We start from the raw sequence: 27,788 nt of genomic DNA on the forward strand, positions 1-27,788 counted from the left end.
GGGCTGGTTGCTGGGGTTGGCAATCAGCAAGGAGCGAAACATCTTATACCCTCCCTTTACTGTGTTACCATGATAAACCGAGTGCATCCCGAACTCTGTCACCCCACCCCCCCCCCCCCAGGCCGGGAGACGAGACAGTTTCCTGCGTTAGTTGAAATAGAGAACAGGCTGGGTTACTGTGTGGAGGATGCAGTCGCAGGTGAGACAGAACTTTCACCCGGACACCGAGACAGCCATCAACAAACTTATCAGCCTCGAGTACTACACCTCATATGTGTACCTCGCCATGGTAAACTGAAACTCTAACCATCTTTGACACCGAGTAGAATGTGGCCTTGATGAGACATTGCCTGGTAAAACGTAACACTGCCCCAGAGTGCTTTCCAAAATAGTCTCTCGACTTGGAACCTCTGTCTGTGATCATGCGGTCATAAATATTGCTGCTAATTTGGTTTGGTTTCAGGGGAATATCAGTTTCTTTTCGTTGTGTTAATGTAATAGGTGGGAATGGGAGTCAAGATGGAAGTTGCATTTCTATAGCACCTTTCCTGGCTACGAGTTGTGCTTCACAGTTGCTGAAAGTTTTGGAGTGCAGTCTCTGGTTGGAATGTGATGGTGTTACGTTGACCACACGAGATCGGAGTCCTGTCCTCAGACACTGGGCCCGATTTTATCATCGCGTTGCACCCATTTTTTGGATGCAAAAACTTGGTAAAGTCGGGTGTGAAGCGTGCCCGAAACGGGGACGACGGCCATTTAAATGCATTTGCATGCATTTAAATTGACTTAACGGCTGCACTCCCAACCTGACCGGCACTTCCCCCTTTACCACTCCCAGTTTCACGTCCGCCCAGCACTTACAATCAAAACGGCAAAATAGGGCCCACTGCCTCCCTGCTTGATGTCGAACTCTCTCCCAGAGCTCACCAAACTCGCCCAAGCCATGTGTTGGCTATTTAACCTTGAGGGCATCACGTGCCATTTTGTTCCAGACCTCCTCCAGGGACCACCTGACAACGATAAGGAGATCAGGAGTGAGAGCCTTGGCAGTGTTTGATGGGTCAGTGTCGAGGGAGCTTTGCTCTGTATCTAACTCCGTGCTGTACCTGTCCTGGGAGTGTTTGATGGGGGACAGTGTAGAGGGAGCTTTACTCTGTACCTAACCCCATGCTGTACCTGTCCTGGGAGTGTTTGATGGGGACAGTGTAGAGGGAGCTTTACTCTGTACCTAACCCCGTGCTGTCCCTGTCCTGGGAGTGTTTGATGGGGGCAGTGTAGAAGGAGCTTTACTCTGTATCTAACCCTGTGGTGTACCTGTCCTGGGTGTGTTTGATGGGGGACAGTGTAGAGGGAGCTTTACTCTGTATCTAACCCTGTGCTGTACCTGTCCTGGGTGTTTGATGGGGGCAGTGTAGAGGGAGCTTTACTCTGTATCTAACCCCGTGCTGTACCTGTCCTGGGAGTGTTTGATGGGGGACAATGCAGAGGGAGCTTTACTCTGTATCTAACCCCGTGCTGTACCTGTCCTGGGAGTGTTTGATGGGGGACAGTGTAGAGGGAGCGTTACTCTGTATCTAACCCTGCGCTGTACCTGTCCTGGGAGTGTTTGATGGGGGCAGTGTAGAGGGAGTTTTACTCTGTATCTAACTCCATGCTGTACCTGGCTTGGGAGTGTTTGATTGGGACAGTGTAGTGTAAGCCCCCTCCGCAAACCTGGTCAGATGTGTTTGCACATATGTGTCCAATATGTTTGTACGTGGGTGTGTTTGCATTTATGTCTCGCTGCAGTGTGGCGTGTACGTATCTGCCTGCATAGAGTCATAGAACCCCTACAGTGCAGATGGGGGCCATTCAGCTCATCGAGTCTGCACCAACTCTCCAAAAGAGCTCCCCACCCTTGAATTTACTCAGTTTCTTCCCAATCCTTTTTAAAATTAATTCACGAGGTGTCGCTGGCTGGGCCCAGATTTACTGCCCATCCCTAACTGCCCCTTGAGAAGGTGGTGGTGAGTTGTCTATGTGACCCACTGTAGGTGCACCCAGAGTGCTGTTAGGGAGGGAGTTCCGGGATTTAGACCCAGCGACTGTGAAGGAACAGAGATCAAATATCGAATCAGGATGGTGAGTAGCTTAAAAAATTGCATTAAATATAAAATATTGCATTATTGACTACATTTTGGAAAGTGGCCTTTCTTTGGTTGTTAAACTTGCTGACTCCTGTCCCGGGGGATGGATTTGTGGAAGGGTTTATCGTGCCGGCTTTTTTGTTCCAGTCTTATTATTTCGAACGGGACGATGTCGCTCGGGAGAACTTTGCAAAGTTTTTCCACGGGTTGTCGGAGACGGAGCGCAAGCACGCTGAGGACTTGATCGAATACCAGAGGGAGCGAGGGGGACGGATCCAGCTGGAGAGTATCGAGGTGAGCACGACATTCCGACATCGCGGAGACTCCTTTCCCATCTCTCCGTTCTCATGCCCAAGAGACCAACGGGCGGAACTTTCCCATCCCGCTCGCCACGGGAATCGTAGCAGGCGGGACATGGACCATGCAAAGGTCCATTGAACTTGGGCAGGATTTTCTGGACTTAGAGAATCCCTACAGTGCAGAAGGAGGCCATTCGGCCCATCAAGCCTGCACCGGCCACAATCCCACACAGGCCTTATCCCCATAACCCCCTACATTTGACTTAGTTAGTCCCCCTGACACGAAGGGTTAATTTTGCTTGGCCAATCCACCTAATCCGCACATCCTTGGACACTAAGGGGCAATTTAGCATGGCCAATCGATCTAATGCGCACATCTTTGGACATTTAGGGACAATTTAGTATGGCTAATCCACCGAACAGAGGTGCATTAACCTGAACAGGTGCCAGAATGTGGCGACCAGAGGAATTTCACAGTAACTTCATTGCAATGTTAATGTAAGTCTACATGTGACTAATAAATAAACTTTACATCTTTGGACACTAAGGGGCAATTTAGCATGTCCAATCCACCTAACCTACACATCTTTGGACACTAAGGGGCAATTTAGCATGGCCAATCCACCTAACCTACACATCTTTGGACACTAAGGGGCAATTTAGCATGGTCAATCCACGTAACCTGCAGATCTTTGGACACTAAGGGGCAATTTAGCATGGCCAATCCACCTAACCTCCACATCTTTGGACACTAAGGGACAATTTAGCATGGCCAATCCACGTAACCTCCACATCTTTGGACAGTAAGGGGCAATTTAGCATGGCCAATCCACCTAACCTACACATCTTTGGACATTGAGGGACAATTTAGCATGGCCAATCCACATAACCTCCACATCTTTGGACACTAAGGGGCAATTTAGCATAGCCAATCTTCCGAACATAGGTGCTTTGATCTGAACAGGTGCCGGGGTGTGGCCACTAGTTTCGCAGTAACTTCATTGCAGTGTTAATGTAAGCCTTACTTGTGACTAATAAATAAATTTTATACCTTTGGACAGTAAGGGTCAATTTAGCATGGCCAGTCCCCCTAACCTGCACATCTTTGGACTTGGGGGGAGCGCGGTCGGAAAATCCTGCCCAGCAAGGCAATTGGTTCTTCCATTGCTTTTATGTCCAGCGTATTGTTTGAGTGATTGAATCATAGCAAGGGGAAGGTCCCGCACTGTAGAGTCACAAAATATGAGCAAATATGGGAGGACATTTGGACATTGAACCTCTTAAAGAGATATCAGGAAATGGCTTGGTCAAGGAGTTAGGTTTTAGGGAATATTTTAAAGTAGGAAAGAGGCCAGAATTGGAGGAATGCCAAGAGCTTGGAGCATTGGATTGATGGAACATTCTCGGCACAGAAAGAGGCCACTTGGCCCATCATGTCTGCACCATCCAAAAAACAAACCCTATTCCCATTTTCCAGCTTTATATTCGTCGCCCTGCCGGTTACTTTAAGTTTTCAGTTTAAATTTATTGATTAGTGTCACACAGTGACACAGCGGTTAGCGCTGCTGTCTCTCAGCGTCAGGGACCCAGGTTCAATTCCGACCTCGATTCATTGTCTGTGCGGAGTTTGCACGTTCCCCCCGTGTCTGCGTGGGTTTCCTCCGGGTGCTCCGGTTTCCTCCCACAGTCCAAACTTGTGCGGGTTAGGGTGGATTGGCCGTGCTAAATTGCCCCTTAGTGTCAGGGAGACTGGCTAGGGTAAATGCATGGGGTTATGGAGATAGGCCCTGGATGGGATTGTGGTCGGTGCAGACTCGATGGGCTGAATGGCCTCCATCTGCACTGCAGGGATTCTATGATTCTATGAGGTAGGCTTACATTAACACTGCAATGAAATTACTGTGAAAATCCCCTAGTCGCCACACTCCGGCGCCTGTTCGGGTACACTGAGGGAGAATTTAACACGGCCAACGCACCCTAACCAGCACGTCTTCCAGACAGTGGGAGGAAACCGGAGGAAACCCACACAGAGAACGTGGAAACTCCGCACAGACAGTGACCCAAGCCGGGAATCGAACCCGGGTCCCTGGCGCTGTGAGGCAGCAGTGCTGACCCACTGTGCCACTGTGCAAATGCAGACACCTTTGAAACACGTTGAGGGTTTAGCTTCTGCTACCCTTTCAGGCAGCGAGTTCCTTGTTCCCACCACAGTCTGAGGGGAAACATTATTCCCTCATCTCTCCTCTAACCTTTCGAACGGTCACTTTAAGTCTATGCCCCTTAATCACTGACCTCTCTGCTAAAGTAAATCGGCCCTTCCCATCCACTCTATCCAGGTGTGTGAGGTTCAGTCCTTAACTCGCAGCTATTGGCAGCCAAATCCCTCATTTTACACCCACACACACTCATTTTTGTTCAGTGTGTGAGTGAGTCAACTGTGGACCCAGATTGAGTTTACACTTCTGATTACTCAATGAAAGGTGGGTTGTTGACACTGGTCACATGATCTCAATACTGGTAATTGCATGGCGCAGATGAACTTTAACCTTTGTGCGCATCTGTCGTACAGCGCAGAAAAGGCCCTTCGGCCCATCGAGCCTACACCGACAATAACTACTACTTAAAGGCGCGCTAATCCCATTTTCCTGCACTTGTCCCAGGTGTGGAGTGTGGTGACTTCTTGCGCACGGTCCCCAGCATACTCTCTAATTCTATCTATTACTCTCATTCTTCACTTCTAAAACTTTATTCTAACTGTTTTACACCCGAGCTATCACTGTAAATTTGGGCCCCACACCTCAGGAAGGACATACTGGCACTGGAGCGGGTCCAGCGGAGATTCACACGGATGATCCCAGGAATGGTAGGCCTGACATACGATGAACGTCTGAGGATCGTGGGATTATATTCATTGGAGTTTAGGAGGTTGAGGGGAGATCTGATAGAAACTTACAAGATAATGAACGGCTTAGATAGGATGGACGTAGGGAAGTTGTTTCCATTAACAGGGGAGACTAGGACGCGGGGGCACAGCCTTAGAATAAAAGGGAGTCACTTTAGAACAGAGATGAGGAGAAATTTCTTCAGCCAGAGAGTGGTGGGTCTGTGGAATTCATTGCCACAGAGGGCTGTGGAGGCCGAGACGTTGAGCGTCTTCAAGACAGAAATTGATAAATTCTTGATTTCTCGAGGAATTAAGGGCTATGGGGAGAGAGCGGGTAAATGGAGTTGAAATCAACCATGATTGAATGGTGGAGTGGACTCGATGGGCCGAATGGCCTTACTTCCGCTCCTATGTCTTATGGTCTTATGGTCTTAAACACTACATTCTGCACCCTCTCCTTTCAAAGAACAAAGAAAATTTGCAGCACAGGAACAGGCCCTTCGGCCCTCCAAGCCTGCACCGACCATGCTGCCCGACTTAACTAAAACCCCCTACCTTTCCGGAGACTATATCCCATCCTATTCATGTACTTGTCCAGACGCCCCTTAAAAGTCACTACCGTATCCGCTTCCACTCCCTCCCCCGGCAACAGGTTCCAGGTACCCACTACTCTGTGTAAACAATCTGCCTCATACACCTCCTTTAAGCCTTGCCCCTCGCACCTTAAACCTTCTCTATGGACGGTATGCTTTGTCTGTATAGCGTGCAAGAAACAATACTTTTCACTGTATCCCAATACATGTGACAATAATAAATCAAATCAAATTAAATCAAATCAAATGTTACGATATTTCAAGTGCTCAGCCAAATCTTGTTTAAAGGTTGTAAGAGTTCCGGCCTCCACTGCCTTCCCAGGCAGTGCATTCCAGATTCCCACCACCCCCTGGATGAAAAAGTTTTTTTTCAAATCCCCTCAGAATCTCCTGCCCCTTACCCTAAAACTCTGCCCCCTCGTGATCGACCCCTCAACCAAGGGGAACAGCTGCTCCCTACTCACCCTGTTCATACCCCTCATAATCTTAGACACCTCAATCATGTCCCCCCTCAGCCTTCTCTGCTCCAGAGAAAACAATCCAAACCTATCCAATCTCTCCTTATAACTCAAACGCTCCGTCCCCAGGCAACGTCCTGGCGAATCTCCTCTGCACCCCCTCCAGTGCAATCACACCCTTCCTATAGTGAGGTGAGCGGAACTGCACACAGTGCTCCAGCTGTGGCCTCACCAACACTCTGTACAACTTTAAGATTACCTTCTTGCTCTTATACTGTGGCACCATGGTTAGCACTGCTGCCTCACAGCACCGGGGACCCGGGTTCGATTCCCGGCTTGGGTCACTGTTTGTGTGGAGTCTGCACATTCTCCCCGTGTCTGCGTGGGTTTCCTCCGGGTGCTCCGGTTTCTTACAAGTTCAAAAGACGTGCTGGTTAGGGTGCATTGGCCATGCTAAATTCTCCCTCAATGTTACCCGAACAGGCGCCGGTGTGTGGATTTTCACAGTAACTTCATTGCAGTATTAATGTAAGCCTACTTGTGACACTAATAAATAAATTTAAACTTACTCTACGCCATGACTGATAAAAAGCAAGTGTCCCAAATGCCTTCTTAACTATCCTATTCCTGTGCTCTGCTGATTTCTACTGGTTCCGTACAGACTTTCCCTCCTTCACCTTTTATAGGCCCTATTCCTTAACTATCCTAATCCTGTGCTCTGTTGACTTCAGGGATCTGCGAATAGATACCCCAAGATCCCTCTGTTCCCCTGAGCTTCCCAGTGTCCTGCCGTTCATTAAATACTCCCTTATCTTGTTTCCAAAGTGTGTCACCTTATAGGGTTAAATACCATCTGCCGCTGCTCTGCCCACCTGACCAACACATCTACATCTTCCTGTAACTCGTTGATAAACAAGAAGCAGAACGTGTCAACTCGCATGAGGCACATTTGCCTGTGTTGGTTGGCCTGCCCACATTTTCTATTAGGCAGTTACCTGGGGCGTTCGCCGGGAGCATAAAAAGCCGGCTGCACTCTACAGCGGGCAGCGTCGGGAGCGGGCAGTGGAGTGAGTGGGAAGCAGAGTGTGAACTATAAGGGCTTTGGCTCACAGGGCTGTGGGTAGCAGAGTGTGAACTATAAGGGCTTTGGCTCACAGGGCTGTGGGTAGCAGAGTGTGAACTATAAGGGCTTTGGCTCACAGGGCTTAGGCTGAAAGGGCGAGGCAAGGCTAGTTATTTTTTACCCAACCCTATAAAGGATAAGGGCAGGTATGAGTGATCGGCCAGTTCAGTGCTTCCGATGTGGGATGTGGGAGTTCCTGCAAACACCTAGCTTCCCAGAGGTTCACATATGTGCCAGGTGCGTGGAACTGCAGCTCTTGAGGGACCGTGTCATGGAACTGGAGGTGCAGATCGCTGACCGTAGTCTAGTCAGGGAAAATGGGAGAAAAATTGACAGGAGTTATAGGCAACTAGTTACACCGGGGCATCGGGAGGAAGACACGTGGGTCACAGTTAGGAGGAGTAAAGGGCAGAAGGGTAAAGTACCAGGGAGTACTCCAGTGGTGGTCTCTCAAAATAGGAAGGGCTTGGCGACAGGTGTGAGAGGGGAGGGGAGTGAACAGTTAGAAGAGGGGTCACCTGTGGTTGTCCCACTCCAAAACAGGTATATTGTTTTAGATAGTGTGGAGGAGTGTGCCTCTCCAGGGGTAAGACACAGTGACCAGGTCACTGGCACAGGCTCTGTGGCCCGGAAAGGGAAGAGAGGGGTTAGGAGAGCGATAGTGGTGGGGGATGCATCGGTTAGAGGCACAGACAGGCGATTCTGTGGGTGCGAACGGGACTCCAGGATGGTAGTCTGCCTACCTGGAGCTGGGGTCACGGATGTCTCCGAGCGGATAGGAGGCATATTAAAAGGGGAAGATAAAGAAACGGATGTCATTATACACATTGGTGGAAATGACGTAGATAGGAAGAGTAGGGGGATCCTAAGAGAGCAATTCAGGGAGTTGGGAAAGAGGTTAAAAAGTAGGGTCACTAGGGTGGCCATCTCTGGGCTGCTCCCAATGCCTCGTGCCAGTGAGGCTAAGAATAGGGAGTTGGTTCAAATGAATGCCTGGCTAAAGGACTGGTCCAGGAGGGAGGGCTTCATTTTCATAGATCAATGGGAAGTTTTCAGGAGAGGATGGCACCTGTACAAGAGGGAGGGGTCACAACTAAGTTGGAAGGGCACAAATATCCTGGCTGGGAGCTTTGCTAGTGCAGTTCGGGGGGGTTTAAACTAGTATGGCAGGGGGGTGGGGATCAAAATATTAGGTCTATAAGTGTGGAGGCTGGGGACGAGCTTGGGGCTGGGACAAGGCTGGCAAAGAAGAAGAGCACTCTGGGGGAGGACGACCTCACTGAGCCTGGAGGTCTGGAGTGCTTATACTTCAATGCAAGGAGCGTAGCAGGTAAGACAGACGAACTTGGGGCCTTAATGCGCACGAGGAATTTGGATGTGGTTGCGGTGACAGAGACTTGGTTGAAAGAGGGACAGGACTGGCAGCTGAATATTCCAGGGTACAAGTGTTTTAGGCGAGACAGAGGAGGGGCCAAAAGAGGTGGGGGAGTAGCAGTATTAGTTGGAGAGCATATTACAGCGGTGCAGAGGGAGGACAATTCAGAGGGGTCGTGTAACGAGTCACTCTGGGTGGAGCTTAGAAACAGGAAAGTCACAGTCACTATGTTGGGGGTGTACTACAGGCCCCCCAACAGCCCAAGGGAAGTGGAAGAATGGATATGTCAGGAGATACTGGATAGGTGCAGGAAAAATAGGGTTGTTGTAGTGGGAGACTTCAATTTCCCTGGTATAGACTGGAAATCGCTGAGAGCAGGGACTCTGAATGGGGAGGAATGTGTAAAATGTGTACAGGAGGGTTCATTGGAACAATATGTAGACAGCCCGACTAGAGAGGGGGCTATACTGGACCTGGTACTGGGGAATGAGCCCGGTCAGGTCTTCAAAGTTTTGGTAGGGGAACATGTGGCAAATAGTGACCACAATTCTGTTAGCTTTAGGATAGTGATGGAAAAGGATGAGTGGTGTCCCAAGGGTAAGGTGTTGGATTGGGGGAAGGCTAACTTTAGTGGGATCAGGCAGAAATTGGCAGCTCTTGATTGGGAGAGGCTGTTTGAGGGTAAATCCACATCTGGTATGTGGGAGTCTTTTAAGGAACGGTTGTTAGGGCTACAGGACAAGCATGTGCCTGTAAAAAAGAAGGATAGGAAGGGTAGGATTAGAGAACCGTGGATAACCAGGGAAATTGAGGGACTGGTCAAAAAGAAAAGAGAGGCGTATGTTAGGTTCAAGCAGCTAAAAACGGAGGGAGCTCTGGAGGAGTACAAAGAAAGTAGGAAAGTACTCAAACGGGGAATTAGAAGAGCAAAAAGGGGTCACGAAATGTTCTTGGCAGACAGGATTAAGGAGAATCCCAAGGCATTTTATTCATACGTTAGGAACAAAAGGGTTGTTAGGGAAAAAATCGGACCTCTCAGGGACAAAAGTGGGGACTTATGCTTGGAGCCCAAAGAAGTAGGGGAGATCCTAAATGAATACTTTGCGTCGGTATTCACAAAGGAGAGGGATGTGTTGACTGGGAGTGTCTCGGAGGGGAGTGTTGAACCGTTGGAGAAAATCTCCATTACAAAGGAGGAAGTGTTAGGTTTGTTAGAGAATATAAAGACTGACAAATCCCCAGGGCCTGATGGAATCTATCCAAGGCTGCTCAGAGAGACGAGAGGTGAAATCGTTGGGCCTCTGACGCAAATCTTTGTCTCGTCACTGGACACAGGTGAGGTCCCAGAGGATTGGAGGATAGCTAATGTGGTCCCGTTATTTAAGAAGGGTAGGAAGGATAACCCAGGTAATTATAGGCTGGTGAGCTTGACGTCCGTGGTGGGGAAGTTGTTGTAGAAGATTCTTAGAGATAGGATGTATGCGCATTTAGAAAGGAATAAACTCATTAACGATAGTCAGCATGGTTTTGTGAGAGGGAGGTCATGCCTCACTAACCTGGTGGTGTTTTTTGAAGAAGTGACCAGAATGGTTGACGAAGGAAGGGCCGTGGATGTTGTCTATATGGACTTTAGTAAAGCGTTTGACAAAGTCCCTCATGGTAGGCTGGTGAAAAAGGTTGGATCTCATGGGATAAAGGGGGAGGTGGCTAGATGGGTGGAGAACTGGCTTGGTCATAGAAGACAGAGGGTGGTAGTGGAAGGGTCTTTTTCCGGCTGGAGGCCTGTGACTAGTGGTGTTCCGCAGGGCTCTGTATTGGGACCTCTGCTGTTTGTGATTAATATAAATGATCTGGAAGTAGGAGTAACTGGGGTGATCAGTAAGTTTGCGGACGACACAAAACTGGCAGGACTTGCAGATAGTGAGGAACATTGTCAGAGGCTACAGAAGGATATTGATAGGCTGGAAATTTGGGCAAAGAAATGGCAGATGGAGTTTAATCCTGATAAATGCGAAGTGATGCATTTTGGTGGGAATAATGTAGGGAGGAGCTACACGATAAATGGAAGAACCATAAAGGGTGTAGAGACGCAGAGGGACCTGGGTGTGCAAGTCCACAGATCTTTGAAGGTGACGTCACAGGTGGAGAAGGTGGTGAAGAAGGCATATGGCATGCTTGCCTTTATAGGACGGGGCATAAAGTATAAAAGTTGGGGTCTGATGTTGCAGATGTATAGAACGTTGGTTCGGCCGCATTTGGAATACTGCGTCCAGTTCTGGTCGCCACACTACCAGAAGGACGTGGAGGCTTTGGAGAGAGTACAGAGGAGGTTTACCAGGATGTTGCCTGGTATGGAGGGGCTTGGTTATGAGGAGAGATTGGGGAAACTGGGGTTGTTCTCCTTGGAAAGACGGAGGTTGAGGGGAGACTTAATAGAGGTGTATAAAATTATGAAAGGCATAGATAGGGTGAACGGTGGGAAGCTTTTCCCCGGGTCGGTGGTGACGTTCACGAGGGGTCATAGGTTCAAGGTGAAGGGGGGGAGGTTTAACACAGATATCAGAAGGACATATTTTACACAGAGGGTCGTGGGGGCCTGGAATGTGTTGCCGGGCAAGGTGGTGGAGGCGGACTCACTGGGAACGTTTAAGACTTATCTAGACAGCTATATGAACGGAGTGGGAATGGAGGGATACAAAAGAGTGGTCTAGTTTGGACCAGGGAGCGGCGCGGGCTAATTGTTCTTTGTTTCTTGTTTCAAGGCTTCATTCTATGATCATCTTGCTGGTGCCAGTACAGAGCGAGACTGCGGATAGTTGGGAACCTGTCTCGGGGGCAGGGAATTTCAGATGGTGTTCGTAAAGCAGAAGTGGAAATGAATAGGGTTGGGAAGCATTTTCTGATCAGGGCCAGTGTGATCTCCTGGACTCGTTTCGATCGCCACAGGGGGTCGGAGAGGAATTTCCCAGATTTGTTTTCCCCATATTGGCCCTGGGGTTTTCACTCTGGGTTTTCGCCTCTCCCTGGAGATCACATGGTCTGGAATGCGGGGCTGGGGGTGAGTTAATAGGTTGTGATGAACAAAGCATCGTAGCTGTGAGGGACAGCTCGGTGGATAGGATATTAGGATGTAGATAGGCTGGAAAATTGGGCGGGGATCCTGGATTCAGGATTCAATCCTGGACCGGGGAGCGGCGCGGGCTTGGAGGGCCGAAGGGCCTGTTCCTGTGCTGTATTGTTCTTTGTTCTTTTGTTCTTTGTTAGGCAACAGCCTTGAGAACCGCATTTCACTGCCCTCACCACTAGATGGCAACGGACAGTTGATTTTGCAAAGGAACGTCCATCCCCAAACTCTTCGCAGCCAATGAGGTTCTTTCGAAGCACAGGCCGGAATTTTACCGCCCCGCCCACCACGGGACTTGGAGCGGGCGAGGGGCGGACAACGGAAAGGTCCATTGACCTCGGGCGGGATTTTATGGTCTCGGGAACGAACGAGGCCGGGGAAATCCCGCCCGTAGTCAGTGTTGCAATGCAGCGAACCCAGCTGCCAATTTGCACACAGCAAGATCCCATAAATAGCGATGAGGTCATGAGGACATTCTCTGCTGAGGTGTTGGCTGAGGATTAAGCATTGACTTGCATTTATGTAGCACCTCTCCTGACCTCAGAACCTGACCTCAGAACCTGACCTCAGGACATTCCCAAGGTGCTTTGCAGCCAATTAAATGCAGCCAACCTACCTTTGAGGTGTAGTCACTGTTGGACTGCAGGAAAGGTGGCAGCTAATTTGTGCACAGCAAGATCCCACAAGCAGAATGACCAGGTATTCTTAACGCCCTGGTCCTAATTCCAAACCAAGCCATGTTCGCCCATCTGCCTCATCCTCACAGACTCCCAGTCAAGTATCACTTTGCTTTTGAAAGTCTCATCTCTGAATCTGTCTCTCCATTGCCTTGTCCCTCCCTATCTCCGTAATGTCCCTCAGCCTCACAACCTCTCCGAGATATCTACACTCCTCTTATTCTGGCCCCCTGAGCGACCGCCATTATAATCACTCCACCATTGGGTGGCCTTCCTTGCATTCAATTTGATCCAGGATAATCCCCCCCCCCCCCCCCACCCCCCCCCCTCCAATCCTTTCAATCCTTACACAGGATAAAGTTTAAAGTTTATTTATTAGTGTCACAAGTAGGCTTACATTAACACTGCAATGAAGTTACTGTGAAAATCCCCTAGTCGCCACACTCCTGTTCGGGCACACTGAGGGAGAATTTAGCACGGCCAATGCACATCTTTCAGACTGTGGGAGGAAACCCACGCAGACACGGGGAGAACATGCAGACTCCGCACAGACAGTGACCCATTCGAACCCTGGCGCTGTGAGGCAGCAGTGCTAACCACAGTGCCAGCGTGCCGCCCTCCACGTAAATGTGAACACAGGGCATTGACCTAATGAGATGAGAGACGGGCGGGATTTTATGGTCTTGCTTGTACAGAAACTGTGTAAACTGTAAAATCCTGCCCGAGGTCAGTGGACCTTTCCCATGCTCTGCCCCTCGCCTGCTCTGATTCCTGTAGCTGGCAGGCCAGTAAAATTCCAGCCAGCGTCTCTGACTGCGTGGCATTCCATCAGTTCGGCGCTGGGAGCATCAGCCCAGTTTGTGTGGCCAAATCTCCATACTGGACTCTGACTCCTGAACTCTCTGACTCAGAGGTGACGCATTTCCATTGAGCTATAACTGACAGCACACGATAGCTATGTTGGCGTGTCCTCCCACAACAGAGCAGCAATTAAATATTCACCAGATAACAACTCATAGAGACAAACGTACATCTTTGTGGGCTGTGAATCTACAGGTGTGTGCCATCATCTTTCTTTTTATTCATTGGACATGGGCGTCGCTGGCTGGGCCAGCATTTATTGCTCATCCCTAGTTGCTCTTGAACTGAGTGGCTCACTTGGCCATTTCAGAGAGTAGTTGAGAGTCAACCACATGGCCCTGGAGTCACATGTAGGCCAGATTGGGTAAGGACGGCAGATTTCCTTCTCTAAATGACATTAGTGAACCAGTTGGGTTTTTCCGACAATGGTTTCACACTCATCAGTAGATTCTTAATTTTTATTATTGAATTCAAATTCCACCATCTGCTGTGCGGGGATTCGAACCCGGGTCCCCAGAGCATGAGCTAAGTTTCTGGATTAATAGAATAGAATAGAATAGAAACCCGACGGTACAGAAAGAGGACATTCGGCCCATAGCCGAGCGATAATACCACTAGGCCATTGCCTCCCAGTTAATGTTGCTTATACCTTTGAACTCTTCCTTATTTTAATTTCCTCATGTCCTTGTCTGTGCTGAGATGGAGGACCTGGACCGTAGGAGGCTGAGGGGTGACCTTACAGAGGTCTATAAAATAATGAGGGGCATAGACAAGGTAGATAGTCAATATCTTTTCCCAAAGGTAGGGGAGTCTAAAACTAGAGGGCATAGGTTTAAGGGGAGAGATACAAAAGTGTCCAGAGGGGCAATTTTTTCACACAGGGTGGTGAGTGTCTGGAACAAGCTGCCAGAGGTAGTAGTAGAGGCGGGTACAATTTTATTTTTTAAAAAAGCATTTAGACAGTTACGTGGGTACGATGGGTATAGAGGGATATGGGCCAAATGCGGGCAATTGGGATTAGTTTAGGGTTTTTAAAAAAAAGAGCGGCATGGACAAGTTGGGCCAAAGGGCCTGTTTCCATGCTGTAAACCTCTATGACTCTATGACTCTATAACTCTGACAGAGCGAGTACAGATATTCTGCTGGCCCCAGGATGGGGACGTGGGAATCAGCCTGGGTACTCAGTAGCAAGTTCCTCAGTTGCACCCTCTTTGTGTTAACCAAATAAACAAAAGGATGAAAGAATATAATATTAAGGGTAAGACACTTGGCAGTGTGGAAGATCAGAAGGATCTTGGGGTCCGGGTTCATAGGACGCTCAGAGCAGCATTGCAGGTAGAGGCTGTGGTTAAGAAGGCGTATGGAATACTGGCCTTCATCAATAGAGGAATTGAGTTCAGAAATCGGGAGATAATGCTGCAGCTGTATAGGACCCTGGTCAGACCCCACCTGGAGTACTGTGCCCAGTTCTGGTCGCCTCATTACAGAAAGGATGTGGAAGCCATGGAAAGGGTGCAGAGGAGATTTACAAGGATGTTGCCTGGATTAGGTGGCATGCCTTATGAGGATAGGTTGAGAGAGCTAGGTCTTTTCTCCTTGGAGAGGCGAAGGATGAGAGGTGACCTGATAGAGGTGTATAAGATGTTGAGGGGTCTTGATAGAGTGGATTCTCAGAGGCTTTTACCCAGGGCTGAAATGGTTGCCACAAGAGGTCACAGGTTTAGGGTGCTGGGGAGTAGGTACAGAGGAGATGTTAGGGGTAAGTTTTTCACTCAGAGGGTGGTGGGTGCGTGGAATCGGCTGCCGGTAGTGGTGGTGGAGGTGGATTCGATAGGGTCTTTTAAGAGACTTTTGGATAAGTTCATGGCGGTTAGTAAGATAGAGGGTTATAGGTAAGCCTAGTCAGTAGGGACATGTTCGGCGCAACTTGTGGGCCGTAGGGCCTATTTGTGCTGTAGCTTTTCTATGTTTTATGTTCTAATTATAGAATCCCTACAGTGCAGAAGAAGGCTATTCGGCCCATCGAGTCTGCACTGACCACAATCCCACCCAGGCCCTATTTCCGTATTTACCCTGCTAACCCCCTGACACTAAGGGGCAAATCAGCAATTTAGCACGGCCAATCAACCTAACCTGCACATCTTTAGACTGTGGGGGGAAACCGGAGCACCCGGCGGAAACCCACGCAGACACGGGGAGAACGTGCAAACTGTACACACAGTCAGTGACCTGAGGCTAGAAATGAACCCGGGTCCCTGGCGCTGTGAGGCAGCAGTGATAACCATCGTGCCACCATGCCGTCCAAGAACATAAGAACTTGGCCACTCCGCCCCTTGAGCCTGCCCCGCCATTCTATCCCATCATGGTTGATCTCATCTTGGCCTCAACTCCACTTTCCTTCTCGTGTTTTCCATCACCGTTCAACCCCGTTACTATTTAATAATCTGCCCACCTCTTCCTTAAGTTTACTCAAAATCGATAAACTGAGGGGTAAATTATAAATGCAGTTCCCTAAAGGGAACAGCATCTCAAAGGAAACTTAAAACATCGAAACAAAATTGAACTAAAGGGGGGTCAATAAAACACCCCTGCCCCGCAGTGCCCATCACGGTAGCACAGTGGGTTAGCGCTGCTGCCTCACAGCGCCAGGGACCCGGGTTCAATTCCCGGCTTGGGTCACTGTCTGTGTGGAATTTGCACCTTGATGCACCATCAACTGAGCAAAGACTAGTTTGTGTGCAAGAACAAATAGGCTTTTATGAGCAAAAGACTTGGAGCACACCCATGCCGATGAACTGGTCCAGACTGAGGCAGGGGGCTGGGGAGCCTTTATACCTGGACCGGGGGGGGAGGGGGGGGGGGGGGGGGGGGAGTCTCGGGTAGGGCCGGCAGGGATGTGTCCAGGCATGTCACATATACAGGTAATAAGCTAACAGTAGTTTACCACACACCTTCTCCCCATGTCCCCACCCCGCACCCCCCTCCCCCCTCTGCGACCCCCCCCCCACCTCTGCATATCCTCCCCCCATTTCTGCCCCCTCTCCCTCCACACTCACACTCCCCCCTCCGCGCTCCCTCACCCCTCCCCCGTGCTGCACCGCCCCCTGCCCCCTCTGCACCCCCCTCTGCGCTGGGTGCCCAACGTTCAGGATCCTGGGGCAGAAGTGAAACAAAAATGAAAGTAACAGATTGTTCGGGAAAGTGAATAGGGGCTGCAGCTTTGAACAAAGTAAGAAGTTTAACAACACCAGGTTAAAGTCCAACAGGTTTATTTGGTAGCAAAAGCCACACAAGCTTTCGAGGCTCTGAGCCCCTTCTTCAGGTGAGTGGGAATTCTGTTCACAAACAGAACTTATAAGACACAGACTCAATTTACATGAATAATGGTTGGAATGCGAATACTTACAACTAATCCAGTCTTTAAGAAACAAAACAATGGGAGTGGAGAGAGCATCAAGACAGGCTAAAAAGATGTGTATTGTCTCCAGACAAGACAGCCAGTGAAACTCTGCAGGTCCACGCAACTGTGGGAGTTACAAATAGTGTGACATAAATTCTGATTCTAGGATCGCATGATAAAGACTCAGGAGGAAAAAAGCAGAAATATTTATGTGAAATAGTGTGACATAAACCCAATATCCCGGTTGAGGCCGTCCTTGTGTGTGCGGAACCTGGCTATCAGTTTCTGCTCCGCGACTCTGCGCTGTCGTGTGTCGCGAAGGCCGCCTTGGAGAACGCTTACCCGAATATCAGAGGCCGAATGCCCGTGACCGCTGAAGTGCTCCCCAACAGGAAGAGAACAGTCTTGCCTGGTGATTGTCGAGCGGTGTTCATTCATCCGTTGTCGCAGCGTCTGCATAGTTTCCCCAATGTACCATGCCTCGGGACATCCTTTCTTGCAGCGTATCAGGTAGACAACGTTGGCCGAGTTGCAAGAGTATGTACCGTGTACCTGGTGGATGGTGTTCTCACGTGAGATGATGGCATCTGTGTCGATGATCCGGCACGTCTTGCAGAGGTTGCTGTGGCAGGGTTGTGTGGTGTCTTGGTCACTGTTCTCCTGAAGGCTGGGTAGTTTGCTGCGGACAATGGTCTGTTTGAGGTTGTGCGGTTGTTTGAAGGCAAGAAGTGGGGGTGTGGGGATGGCCTTGGCGAGATGTTCGTCTTCATCAATGACATGTTGAAGGCTCCGGAGGAGATGCCGTAGCTTCTCCGCTCCGGGGAAGTACTGGACAACGAAGGGTACTCTGTCCACTGTGTCCCGTGTTTGTCTTCTGAGGAGGTCGGTGCGGTTTTTCGCTGTGGCGCGTTGGAACTGTTGATCAATGAGTCTAGCGCCATATCCTGTTCTTATGAGGGCATCTTTCAGCGTCTGGAGGTGTCTGTTGCGATCCTCCTCATCCGAGCAGATCCTGTGTATACGGAGGGCTTGTCCGCAGGGGATGGCTTCTTTAACGTGTTTAGGGTGGAAGCTGGAGAAGTGGAGCATCGTGAGGTTATCCGTGGGCTTGCGGTACAGTGAGGTGCTGAGGTGACCGTCCTTAATGGAGATGCGCGTGTCCAAGAATGCAACCGATTCCGGAGAGTAGTCTATGGTGAGCCTGATGGTGGGATGGAACTTGTTGATGTCATCATAGAGTTGTTTCAGTGATTGTTCACCATGAGTCCAAAGGAAGAAAATGTCATCGATGTATCTAGTGTATAGCACCGGTTGAAGGTCCCGTGCGGTGAAGAAGTCTTGTTCGAACCTGTGCATGAAGATGTTGGCATATTGAGGTGCAAATTTGGTCCCCATGGCTGTTCCGTGTGTCTGGATGAAGAACTGGTTGTTGAAGGTGAAGATATTGTGGTCCAGGATGAAGCGGATGAGATGTAAAATTGCATCTGGAAACTGGCAGTTGTTTAGTTGTAAGTATTCGCATTCCAACCATTATTCATGTAAATTGAGTCTGTGTCTTATAAGTTCTGTTTGTGAACAGAATTCCCACTCACCTGAAGAAGGGGCTCAGAGCCTCGAAAGCTTGTGTGGCTTTTGCTACCAAATAAACCTGTTGGACTTTAACCTGGTGTTGTTAAACTTCTTACTGTGTTTACCCCAGTCCAACGCCGGCATCTCCACATCATGACTACCATAGACGCTTTGAACAAACACATACACGTGGTCTACGGAATCCACAAGGCTGCAAAAGAAGCAGACATCTTGGGATTCCGTGAAGCAACGCAAGTGACTGTTGTACGTGTGCGCAACAACCTCCACCCCGAATCCCCAATGGTAAGAGAGAGGACTCCCGCAGAGAGAGCTCTGAGACACCGGCACGATGGCACAATGGTCTCTGCTGCCTCACAGCGCCAGGGACACGGGTTCAATTCCCGGCTTGGCTCACTGTCTGTGTGGAGTCTGCACGTTCTCTCCATGTCTGCGTGGGTTTCCTCCGGGTGCTCCGGTTTCCTCCCACAGTCCAAAGACGTGCTGGTTAGGGTGCATTGGCCGTGCTAAATTAACCCTTGATGGCCACCACAAATTAGCTCTCTTATCGCTTACCTTGCTGTGCATTTACAACGGGTGCATGGGAGCAGGAGAGGCATGCAGGTCCCATTCCTCCTGCCTTATCCCTGCTCGAACGTGTCAAATCCAGCCCAAGGTAATACTGACCGGGAGAATGGGAAAACTCCAAGCGAGATCTCAGTTCCAGTTTCCCTCTTCCACAGAAACCAGGGAAGCAAGACTGGAGGAATGGGCTGGAGGCCACACAATACGCACTTGAGTTGCAGAAAACCATCAACAAGTCTCTCCTTGACATGCATCAACTGGCCTCCAACAAGCAAGACCCTCAGGTAGCTCTCCGATAGAGACTGAACCACAGAGTCCATTACTGATAGAGACTGACCCATAGAGACCATTACTGATAGAGACTGACCCATAGAGACCATTACTGATAGAGACTGACCCATAGAGACCATTACTGATAGAGACTGACCCATAGAGACCATTACTGATAGAGACTGACCCATAGAGACCATTACTGATAGAGACTGAGCCATAGAGACAATTACTGATAGAGACTGACCAATAGAGACCATTACTGATAGAGACTGACCCATAGAGACCATTACTGATAGAGACTGACCAATAGGGACCATTACTGATAGAGACTGACCCATAGAGACCATTACTGATAGAGACTGACCCACAGAGACCATTACTGATAGAGACTGACCCATAGAGTCCATTACTGATAGAGACTGACCCATAGAGACAATTACTGATAGAGACTGACCAATAGAGAACATTACTGATAGAGACTGACTCATAGAAACCATTACTGATAGAGACTGACCCATAGCGACCATTACTGATAGAGACTGACCCATAGAAACCATTACTGATAGAGACTGACCCTTGGAGACCATTACTGATAGAGACTGACCCACAGAGACCATTACTGATAGAGACTGACCCATAGAGTCCATTACTGATAGAGACTGACCCATAGAGTCCATTACTGATAGAGACTGACCCATAGAGACCATTACTGATAGAGACTGACCAATAGGGACCATTACTGATAGAGACTGACCCATAGAGACCATTACTGATAGAGACTGAACAATAGGGACCATTACTGATAGAGACTGACCCATAGAGTCCATTACTGCTAGATACTGACCCATAGAGCCCATTACTGATAGATATTGACCCATAGAGCCCATTACTGATAGAGACTGACCCATAGAGACCATTACTGCTAGATACTGACCCATAGAGCCCATTACTGATAGATATTGACCCATAGAGCCCATTACTGATAGAGACTGGCCCATAGAGACCATTACTGATAGAGACTGACCCATAGAGCCCATTACTGCTAGATACTGACCCATAGAGCCCATTACTGATAGATATTGACCCATAGAGCCCATTACTGGTAGAGACTGAACCACAGAGTCCATTACTGATAGAGACTGAACCACAGAGTCCATTAGTGATAGAGACTGAACCACAGAGTCCATTACTGATAGATACTGACCCATAGAGTCCATTACTGATAGAGACTGACCCATAGAGACCATTACTGATAGAGGCAGACCTCTAGAGTCCATTACTGATAGAGACTGACCCATCGAGACCATTACTGATAGAGACTGACCCATAGCGACCATTACTGATAGAGACTGACCCATAGAGACCATTACGGATCGAGACTGACCCATAGCGACCATTACTGATAGAGACTGACCCATAGAGACCATTACTGATAGAGACTGACCTCTAGAGTCCATTACTGATAGAGACTGACCCATAGCGACCATTACGGATCGAGACTGAACCACAGAGTCCATTACTGATAGAGACTGACCCATAGAGACCATTACGGATCGAGACTGAACCACAGAGTCCATTACTGATAGAGACTGACCCATAGAGACCATTACTGATAGAGACAGACCTCTAGAGTCCATTACTGATAGAGACTGACCCATAGCGGCCATTACTGATAGAGACTGACCCATAGCGGCCATTACTGATAGAGACTGACCCATCGAGACCATTACTGATAGAGACTGACCCATAGAGTCCATTACTGATAGAGACTGACCCATAGCGACCATTACTGATAGAGACTGACCCATAGCGACCATTACTGATAGAGACTGACCCATAGCGACCATTACTGATAGAGACTGACCCATAGCGACCATTACTGATAGAGACTGACCCATAGAGTCCATTACTGATATAGACTGATCCATAGAGACCATTGCTGATAGAGACTGACCCATAGCGACCATTACTGATAGAGACTGACCCATAGCGACCATTACTGATAGAGACTGACCCATAGCGACCATTACTGATAGAGACTGACCTCTAGAGTCCATTACTGATGGAGACTGACCCATCGAGACCATTACTGATAGAGACTGACCCATAGCGACCATTACAGATATAGACTGACCCATAGAGACCATTACTGATAGAGACTGACCTCTAGAGTCCATTACTGATAGAGACTGACCCATAGAGACCATTACTGATAGAGACTGACCCATAGCGACCATTACTGATAGAGACTGACCCATAGAGACCATTACTGATAGAGACTGACCCATAGAGTCCATTACTGATATAGACTGACCCATAGCGACCATTACTGATAGACACTGACCCATAGAGTCCATTACTGATAGAGACTGACCCATAGAGTCCATTACTGATAGATACTGATCCATAGAGACCATTCCTGATAGAGACTGACCCATAGAGACCATTACTGATAGAGTCTGACCCATAGAGACCATTACTGATATAGACTGACCCATAGAGTCCATTACTGATAGAGACTGACCCATCGAGACCATTACTGATAGAGACTGACCCATAGAGACCATTACTGATAGAGACTGACCCATAGAGTCCATTACTGATAGAGACTGACGCATAGAGTCCATTACTGATATAGACTGACCCATAGAGTCCATTACTGAAAGATACTGACCCATAGAGACCATTACTGATAGAGACTGACCCATAGAGACCATTACTGATAGAGTCTGACCCATAGAGACCATTACTGATATAGACTGACCCATAGAGTCCATTACTGATAGATACTGACCCATAGAGACCATTACTGATAGAGACTGACCCATAGAGACCATTACTGATAGATACTGACCCATAGAGACCATTACTGATAGAGAATGACCCATAGAGACCATTACTGATAGAGACTGACCCATAGAGACCATTACTGATAGAGACTGACCCATAGAGACCATTACTGATAGAGACTGACCCATAGAGACCATTACTGATAGAGACTGACCCATAGAGTCCATTACTGATAGAGACTGACCCATAGAGACCATTACTGATGGACACTGACCCATAGAGTCCATTACTGATAGAGACTGACCCTTGGAGACCATTACTGATGGACACTGACCCACAGAGTCCATTACTGATATAGACTGACCCATAGAGTCCATTACTGATATAGACTGACCCATAGAGACCATTACTGATATAGACTGACCCATAGAGACCATTACTGATAGAGACTGACCCATAGAGACCATTACTGATAGAGACTGACCCATAGAGACCATTACTGATAGAGACTGACCCATAGAGTCCATTACTGATAGAGACTGACCCATAGAGACCATTACTGATAGATACTGACCCATAGAGACCATTACTGATAGAGACTGACCCATAGAGACGATTACTGATAGAGTCTGACCCATAGAGACCATTACTGATAGAGACTGACCCATAGAGACCATTACTGATAGATACTGACCCATAGAGTCCATTACTGATAGAGACTGACCCTTGGAGACCATTACTGATGGACACTGACCCACAGAGTCCATTACTGATATAGACTGACCCATAGAGTCCATTACTGATATAGACTGACCCATAGAGACCATTACTGATAGAGACTGACCCATAGAGACCATTACTGATAGAGACTGACCCATAGAGACCATTACTGATAGAGACTGACCCATAGAGACCATTACTGATAGAGACTGACCCATAGAGACCATTACTGATAGAGACTGACCCATAGAGACCATTACTGATAGAGACTGACCCATAGAGACCATTACTGATAGAGACTGACCCACAGAGACCATTACTGATAGAGACTGACCCATCGAGACCATTACTGATAGAGACTGACCCATAGCGACCATTACTGATAGAGACTGACCCATAGAGACCATTACTGATAGAGACTGACCCATAGAGACCATTACTGATGGGGACTGAACTTTAGAGTCCATGACTGATAGAGACTGACCCATAGAGACCATTACTGATAGACACTGACCCATAGAGACCATTACTGATGGAGACTGACCCATAGAGACCATTACTGATAGAGACTGACCCATAGAGACCATTACTGATAGAGACTGACCCATAGAGTCCATTACTGATAGACACTGACCCATAGAGACCATTACTGATAGACACTGACCCATAGAGACCATTACTGATGGAGACTGACCCATAGAGACCATTACTGATAGAGACTGACCCATAGCGACCATTACTGATATAGACTGACCCACAGAGACCATTACTGATAGAGACTGACCTCTAGAGTCCATGACTGATAGATACTGACCCATAGAGACCATTACTGATAGAGACTGACCCATAGAGACCATTACTGATAGAGACTGACCCATAGAGTCCATTACTGATAGAGACTGACCCATAGAGACCATTACTGATAGATACTGACCCATAGAGACCATTACTGTTGGAGACTGACCCATAGAGACCATTACTGATAGAGACTGACCCATAGAAACCATTACTGATAGAGACTGACCCACAGAGTCCATTACTGATAGAGACTGAACCACAGAGTCCATTACTGATAGAGACTGAACCACAGAGTCCATTACTGATAGATACTGAACCACAGAGTCCATTACTGATAGAGACTGACCCATAGAGTCCATTACTGATAGAGACTGACCCATAGAGTCCATTACTGATAGAGACTGACCCATAGAAACCATTACTGATAGAGACTGACCCATAGAGACCATTACTGATAGAGACTGACCCATAGAGCCCATTACTGATGGAGACTGAACTTTAGAGTCCATGACTGATAGAGACTGACCCATAGAGACCATTACTGATAGACACTGACCCATAGAGACCATTACTGATGGAGACTGACCCATAGAGACCATTACTGATAGAGACTGACCCATAGCGACCATTACTGATAGAGACTGACCCATAGAGACCATTACTGATAGAGACTGACCTCTAGAGTCCATTACTGATAGAGACTGACCCATCGAGACCATTACTGATAGAGACTGACCCATAGAGTCCATTACTGATGGAGACTGAACTTTAGAGTCCATGACTGATAGAGACTGACCCATAGAGACCATTACTGATAGAGACTGACCCATAGAGACCATTACTGATAGAGACTGACCCATAGAGACCATTACTGATAGATACTGACCCATAGAGACCATTACTGTTGGAGACTGACCCATAGAGACCATTACTGATAGAGACTGACCCACAGAGTCCATTACTGATAGAGACTGAACCACAGAGTCCATTACTGATAGAGACTGACCCATAGAGTCCATTACTGATAGAGACTGACCCATAGAGACCATTACTGATAGAGACTGACCCATAGCGACCATTACTGATAGAGACTGACCCATAGAGACCATTACTGATAGAGACTGACGCATAGAGACCATTACTGATAGAGACTGACCCATAGAGACCATTACTGATAGAGACTGACCTCTAGAGTCCATTACTGATAGAGACTGACCCATCGAGACCATTACTGATAGAGACTGACCCATAGAGTCCATTACTGATAGAGACTGAACTTTAGAGTCCATGACTGATAGAGACTGACCCATAGAGACCATTACTGATAGATACTGACCCATAGAGACCATTACTGATAGAGACTGACCCATAGAAACCATTACTGATAGAGACTGAACCACAGAGACCATTACTGATAGAGACTGACCCATAGAGTCCATTACTGATAGAGACTGACCCATAGCGACCATTACTGATAGAGACTGACCCATAGAGACCATTACTGATAGAGACTGACCCACAGAGTCCATTACTGATAGAGACTGAACCACAGAGTCCATTACTGATAGAGACTGACCCATAGAGTCCATTACTGATAGAGACTGACCCATAGAGACCATTACTGATAGAGACTGACCCATAGAGACCATTACTGATAGAGACTGACCCATCGAGACCATTACTGATAGAGACTGACCCATAGAGTCCATTACTGATAGAGTCTGACCCATAGAAACCATTACTGACAGAGACTGACCCATAGAGACCATTACTGATAGAGACTGACCCATAGAGTCCATTACTGATAGACACTGACCCATAGAGACCATTACTGATAGAGATTGACCCATAGAGACCATTACTGATAGATACTGACCCATAGAGTCCATTACTGATAGACACTGACCCATAGAGACCATTACTGATAGAGACTGACCCATAGAGTCCATGACTGATAGATACTGACCCATAGAGACCATTACTGGTAGCGACTGAACCATAGAGACCATTACTGATAGTTACTGACCCATAGAAACCATTACTGTTAGATACTGACCCATAGAGACCATTACTGACAGAGACTGACCCATAGAGACCATTACTGATAGAGACTGACCCATAGAGTCCATGGCTGATAGATACTGACCCATAGAGACCATTACTGGTAGCGACTGAACCATAGAGACCATTACTGATAGTTACTGACCCATAGAAACCATTACTGTTAGATACTGACCCATAGAGACCATTACTGATAGAGACTGACCCATAGAGACCATTACTGATAGAGACTGACCCATAGATTCTGTTCGTACTAGATTTTGATGCCCAGATAACTGATCGTTTAGTCATTCAGTGACTTCACCTGTGACGCTCTGACAGTTCAGCTGATGGGGATTCTGGTCTTGTCTTTCTCAGATGTGTCATTTCCTTGAATCTCGTTTCTTGAACAGCTGCGTAGAAATCATCAAAAGTCTTGGAGATCACATCACAATCCTCAGGAAGTTGTCGAATGGGCAGAACAGTGGCCTGGGTGAATACTTGTTTAATAAGCACACACTCCAGTGAAGAGACTGGACTGTCAGAGTGCCGAGTCTCTCTCCGTAACCTCCAACCTCCTTGGGCTGGGTTGAGAGGCCAAAGATCTTACGCTGAATGTCCCGTTGGGCGAAGAAGTGTGAACAGGCAAGAAACCCATATCTGAGGAGCAAGACTCACCAATTTTTAAGTCATAAATAAATATGTTCACAGAAATGGAGCTGGTTGTGTGGGTTTAATGGGTGTTTCCTATCCTTGTTTCTTTAAGTTTAGTTTATTTATTAGTGTCACAAGTAGGCTTACATTAACACTGCAATGAAGTTACTGTGAAAATCCTCTCGTTGCAACACTCCGGGACCTGTTTGGGTACACTGAGGGAGAATTTAGCACGGCTAATGCACCCTAACCAGCACATCTTTCAGACTGTGGGAGGAAACCGGAGCACCCGGAGGAAACCCACGCAGACACGGGAAGAATGTGCAAACTCCGCACAGTCAGTGACCCAAGCTGGGAATCGAACCCCTGTCCCTGGCGCTGTGAGGCAGCAGTGCTAACCACTGTGCCACCGTGCTGCCGCTGTAAGACCCTGCAGCCCCATCTCACACCAGACTGCCCATTGTGACCTGTGCCCCACTAGATTGTCAAATTATATTTCTATCAACTTCGCTTTCTCTTCATTTTTGGCACGTGTGGTTCAGGGTAACACCGAGAGCGTGGTCCCTGTTCCAGCTGAGGGGGACTCGGGACCTGTCCCCTCATCCTGCCCCTGAGGCAATGGCAAATTACCACCCATAAAACTGCCAAGGAAGTGGCTCAGGAGGAAGCACCCGCAGTCGAAGACCTGCCTTCCGATGGAGCACACACGCCACTTAAAATCATGGAATCATAGAATCCCTGCAGTGCAGCAGAGGCCATCCAGCATCATCGAGTCTGCACCGATTCCCAGACAGAGTGTCTTACCTGGACCCCCTCTCCCGCCTTATCTCCATAACCCCATTTAGCACAGTCAATCCACCTAACCCGCACATCTTTGGACTGTGAGATGAAACCAGAGCACCCGGAGGAAACCCACGCAGACACGGGGAGAACGTGCAGACTCCACACACAGACAGTGAACCCGAGGCCGGAATTGAACCCGAGTCCCTCACAGGATGTGGGGGAGCACTTCAGCAGTCACGAGCATTCAGCCTCTGATCTTCAGGTAAGCGTTCTCCAAGGCGGCCTTCACGACACACGACAGCGCAGAGTCGCTGAGCAGAAACTGATAGCCAAGTTCCGCACACATGAGGACGGCTAAACCGGGATGTTGGATTTATGTCACATTATCAGTAACCCCCACAGCTTGCCTCCTGGACTTGCGGGCTATCCTCTCTGGAGACAATACACATCTCTTAACCTGTGCTTAATGCTCCCTCCACCCACATTGTCTGTATCTTTAAGGTCTGGTTGGCTGTAGGGATGCGCATTCTAATCAGTATTCTGTAACTTGATTTTGTGTCTCTGTGCCCTGTTTGAGAGCACATTTCCACTCCATCTGACGAAGGCGAAGCGCTCCGAAAGCTAATGGTATTTGCTACCAAATAAACCTGTTGGACTTT

The 27,788-nt window shown here is 48.2% G+C and overlaps 1 protein-coding gene across 1 annotated transcript; it reads left to right on the forward strand.

Annotated features, from left to right (window-relative positions):
• Positions 1-27,788, forward strand: LOC144509066 (ferritin, lower subunit-like). Its single transcript, XM_078237377.1, has 4 exons — positions 1-289; positions 2,274-2,420; positions 19,230-19,355; positions 26,071-27,788. The coding sequence occupies exons 1-4, from the start codon at positions 188-190 to the stop codon at positions 26,218-26,220; spliced, it is 525 nt and encodes a 174-aa protein (XP_078093503.1). The 5' UTR covers positions 1-187; the 3' UTR covers positions 26,221-27,788.

Source organism: Mustelus asterias, chromosome 21, assembly GCF_964213995.1.
Source record: "Mustelus asterias chromosome 21, sMusAst1.hap1.1, whole genome shotgun sequence".
In the NCBI taxonomy this organism is placed as follows: Eukaryota; Metazoa; Chordata; class Chondrichthyes; order Carcharhiniformes; family Triakidae; genus Mustelus; species Mustelus asterias.

What these genes read in the sequence shown, in the direction of transcription:
- LOC144509066 (XM_078237377.1), top strand. Translation starts at nt 188, where the DNA reads ATGCAGTCGCAGGTGAGACAGAACTTTCACCCGGACACCGAGACAGCC. An exon ending in CATATGTGTACCTCGCCATG is followed by an intron (nt 290 to 2,273) that starts GTAAACTGAAAC and finishes TTTTTGTTCCAG; the next exon opens with TCTTATTATTTCGAACGGGA. An exon ending in TCCAGCTGGAGAGTATCGAG is followed by an intron (nt 2,421 to 19,229) that starts GTGAGCACGACA and finishes CCTCTTCCACAG; the next exon opens with AAACCAGGGAAGCAAGACTG.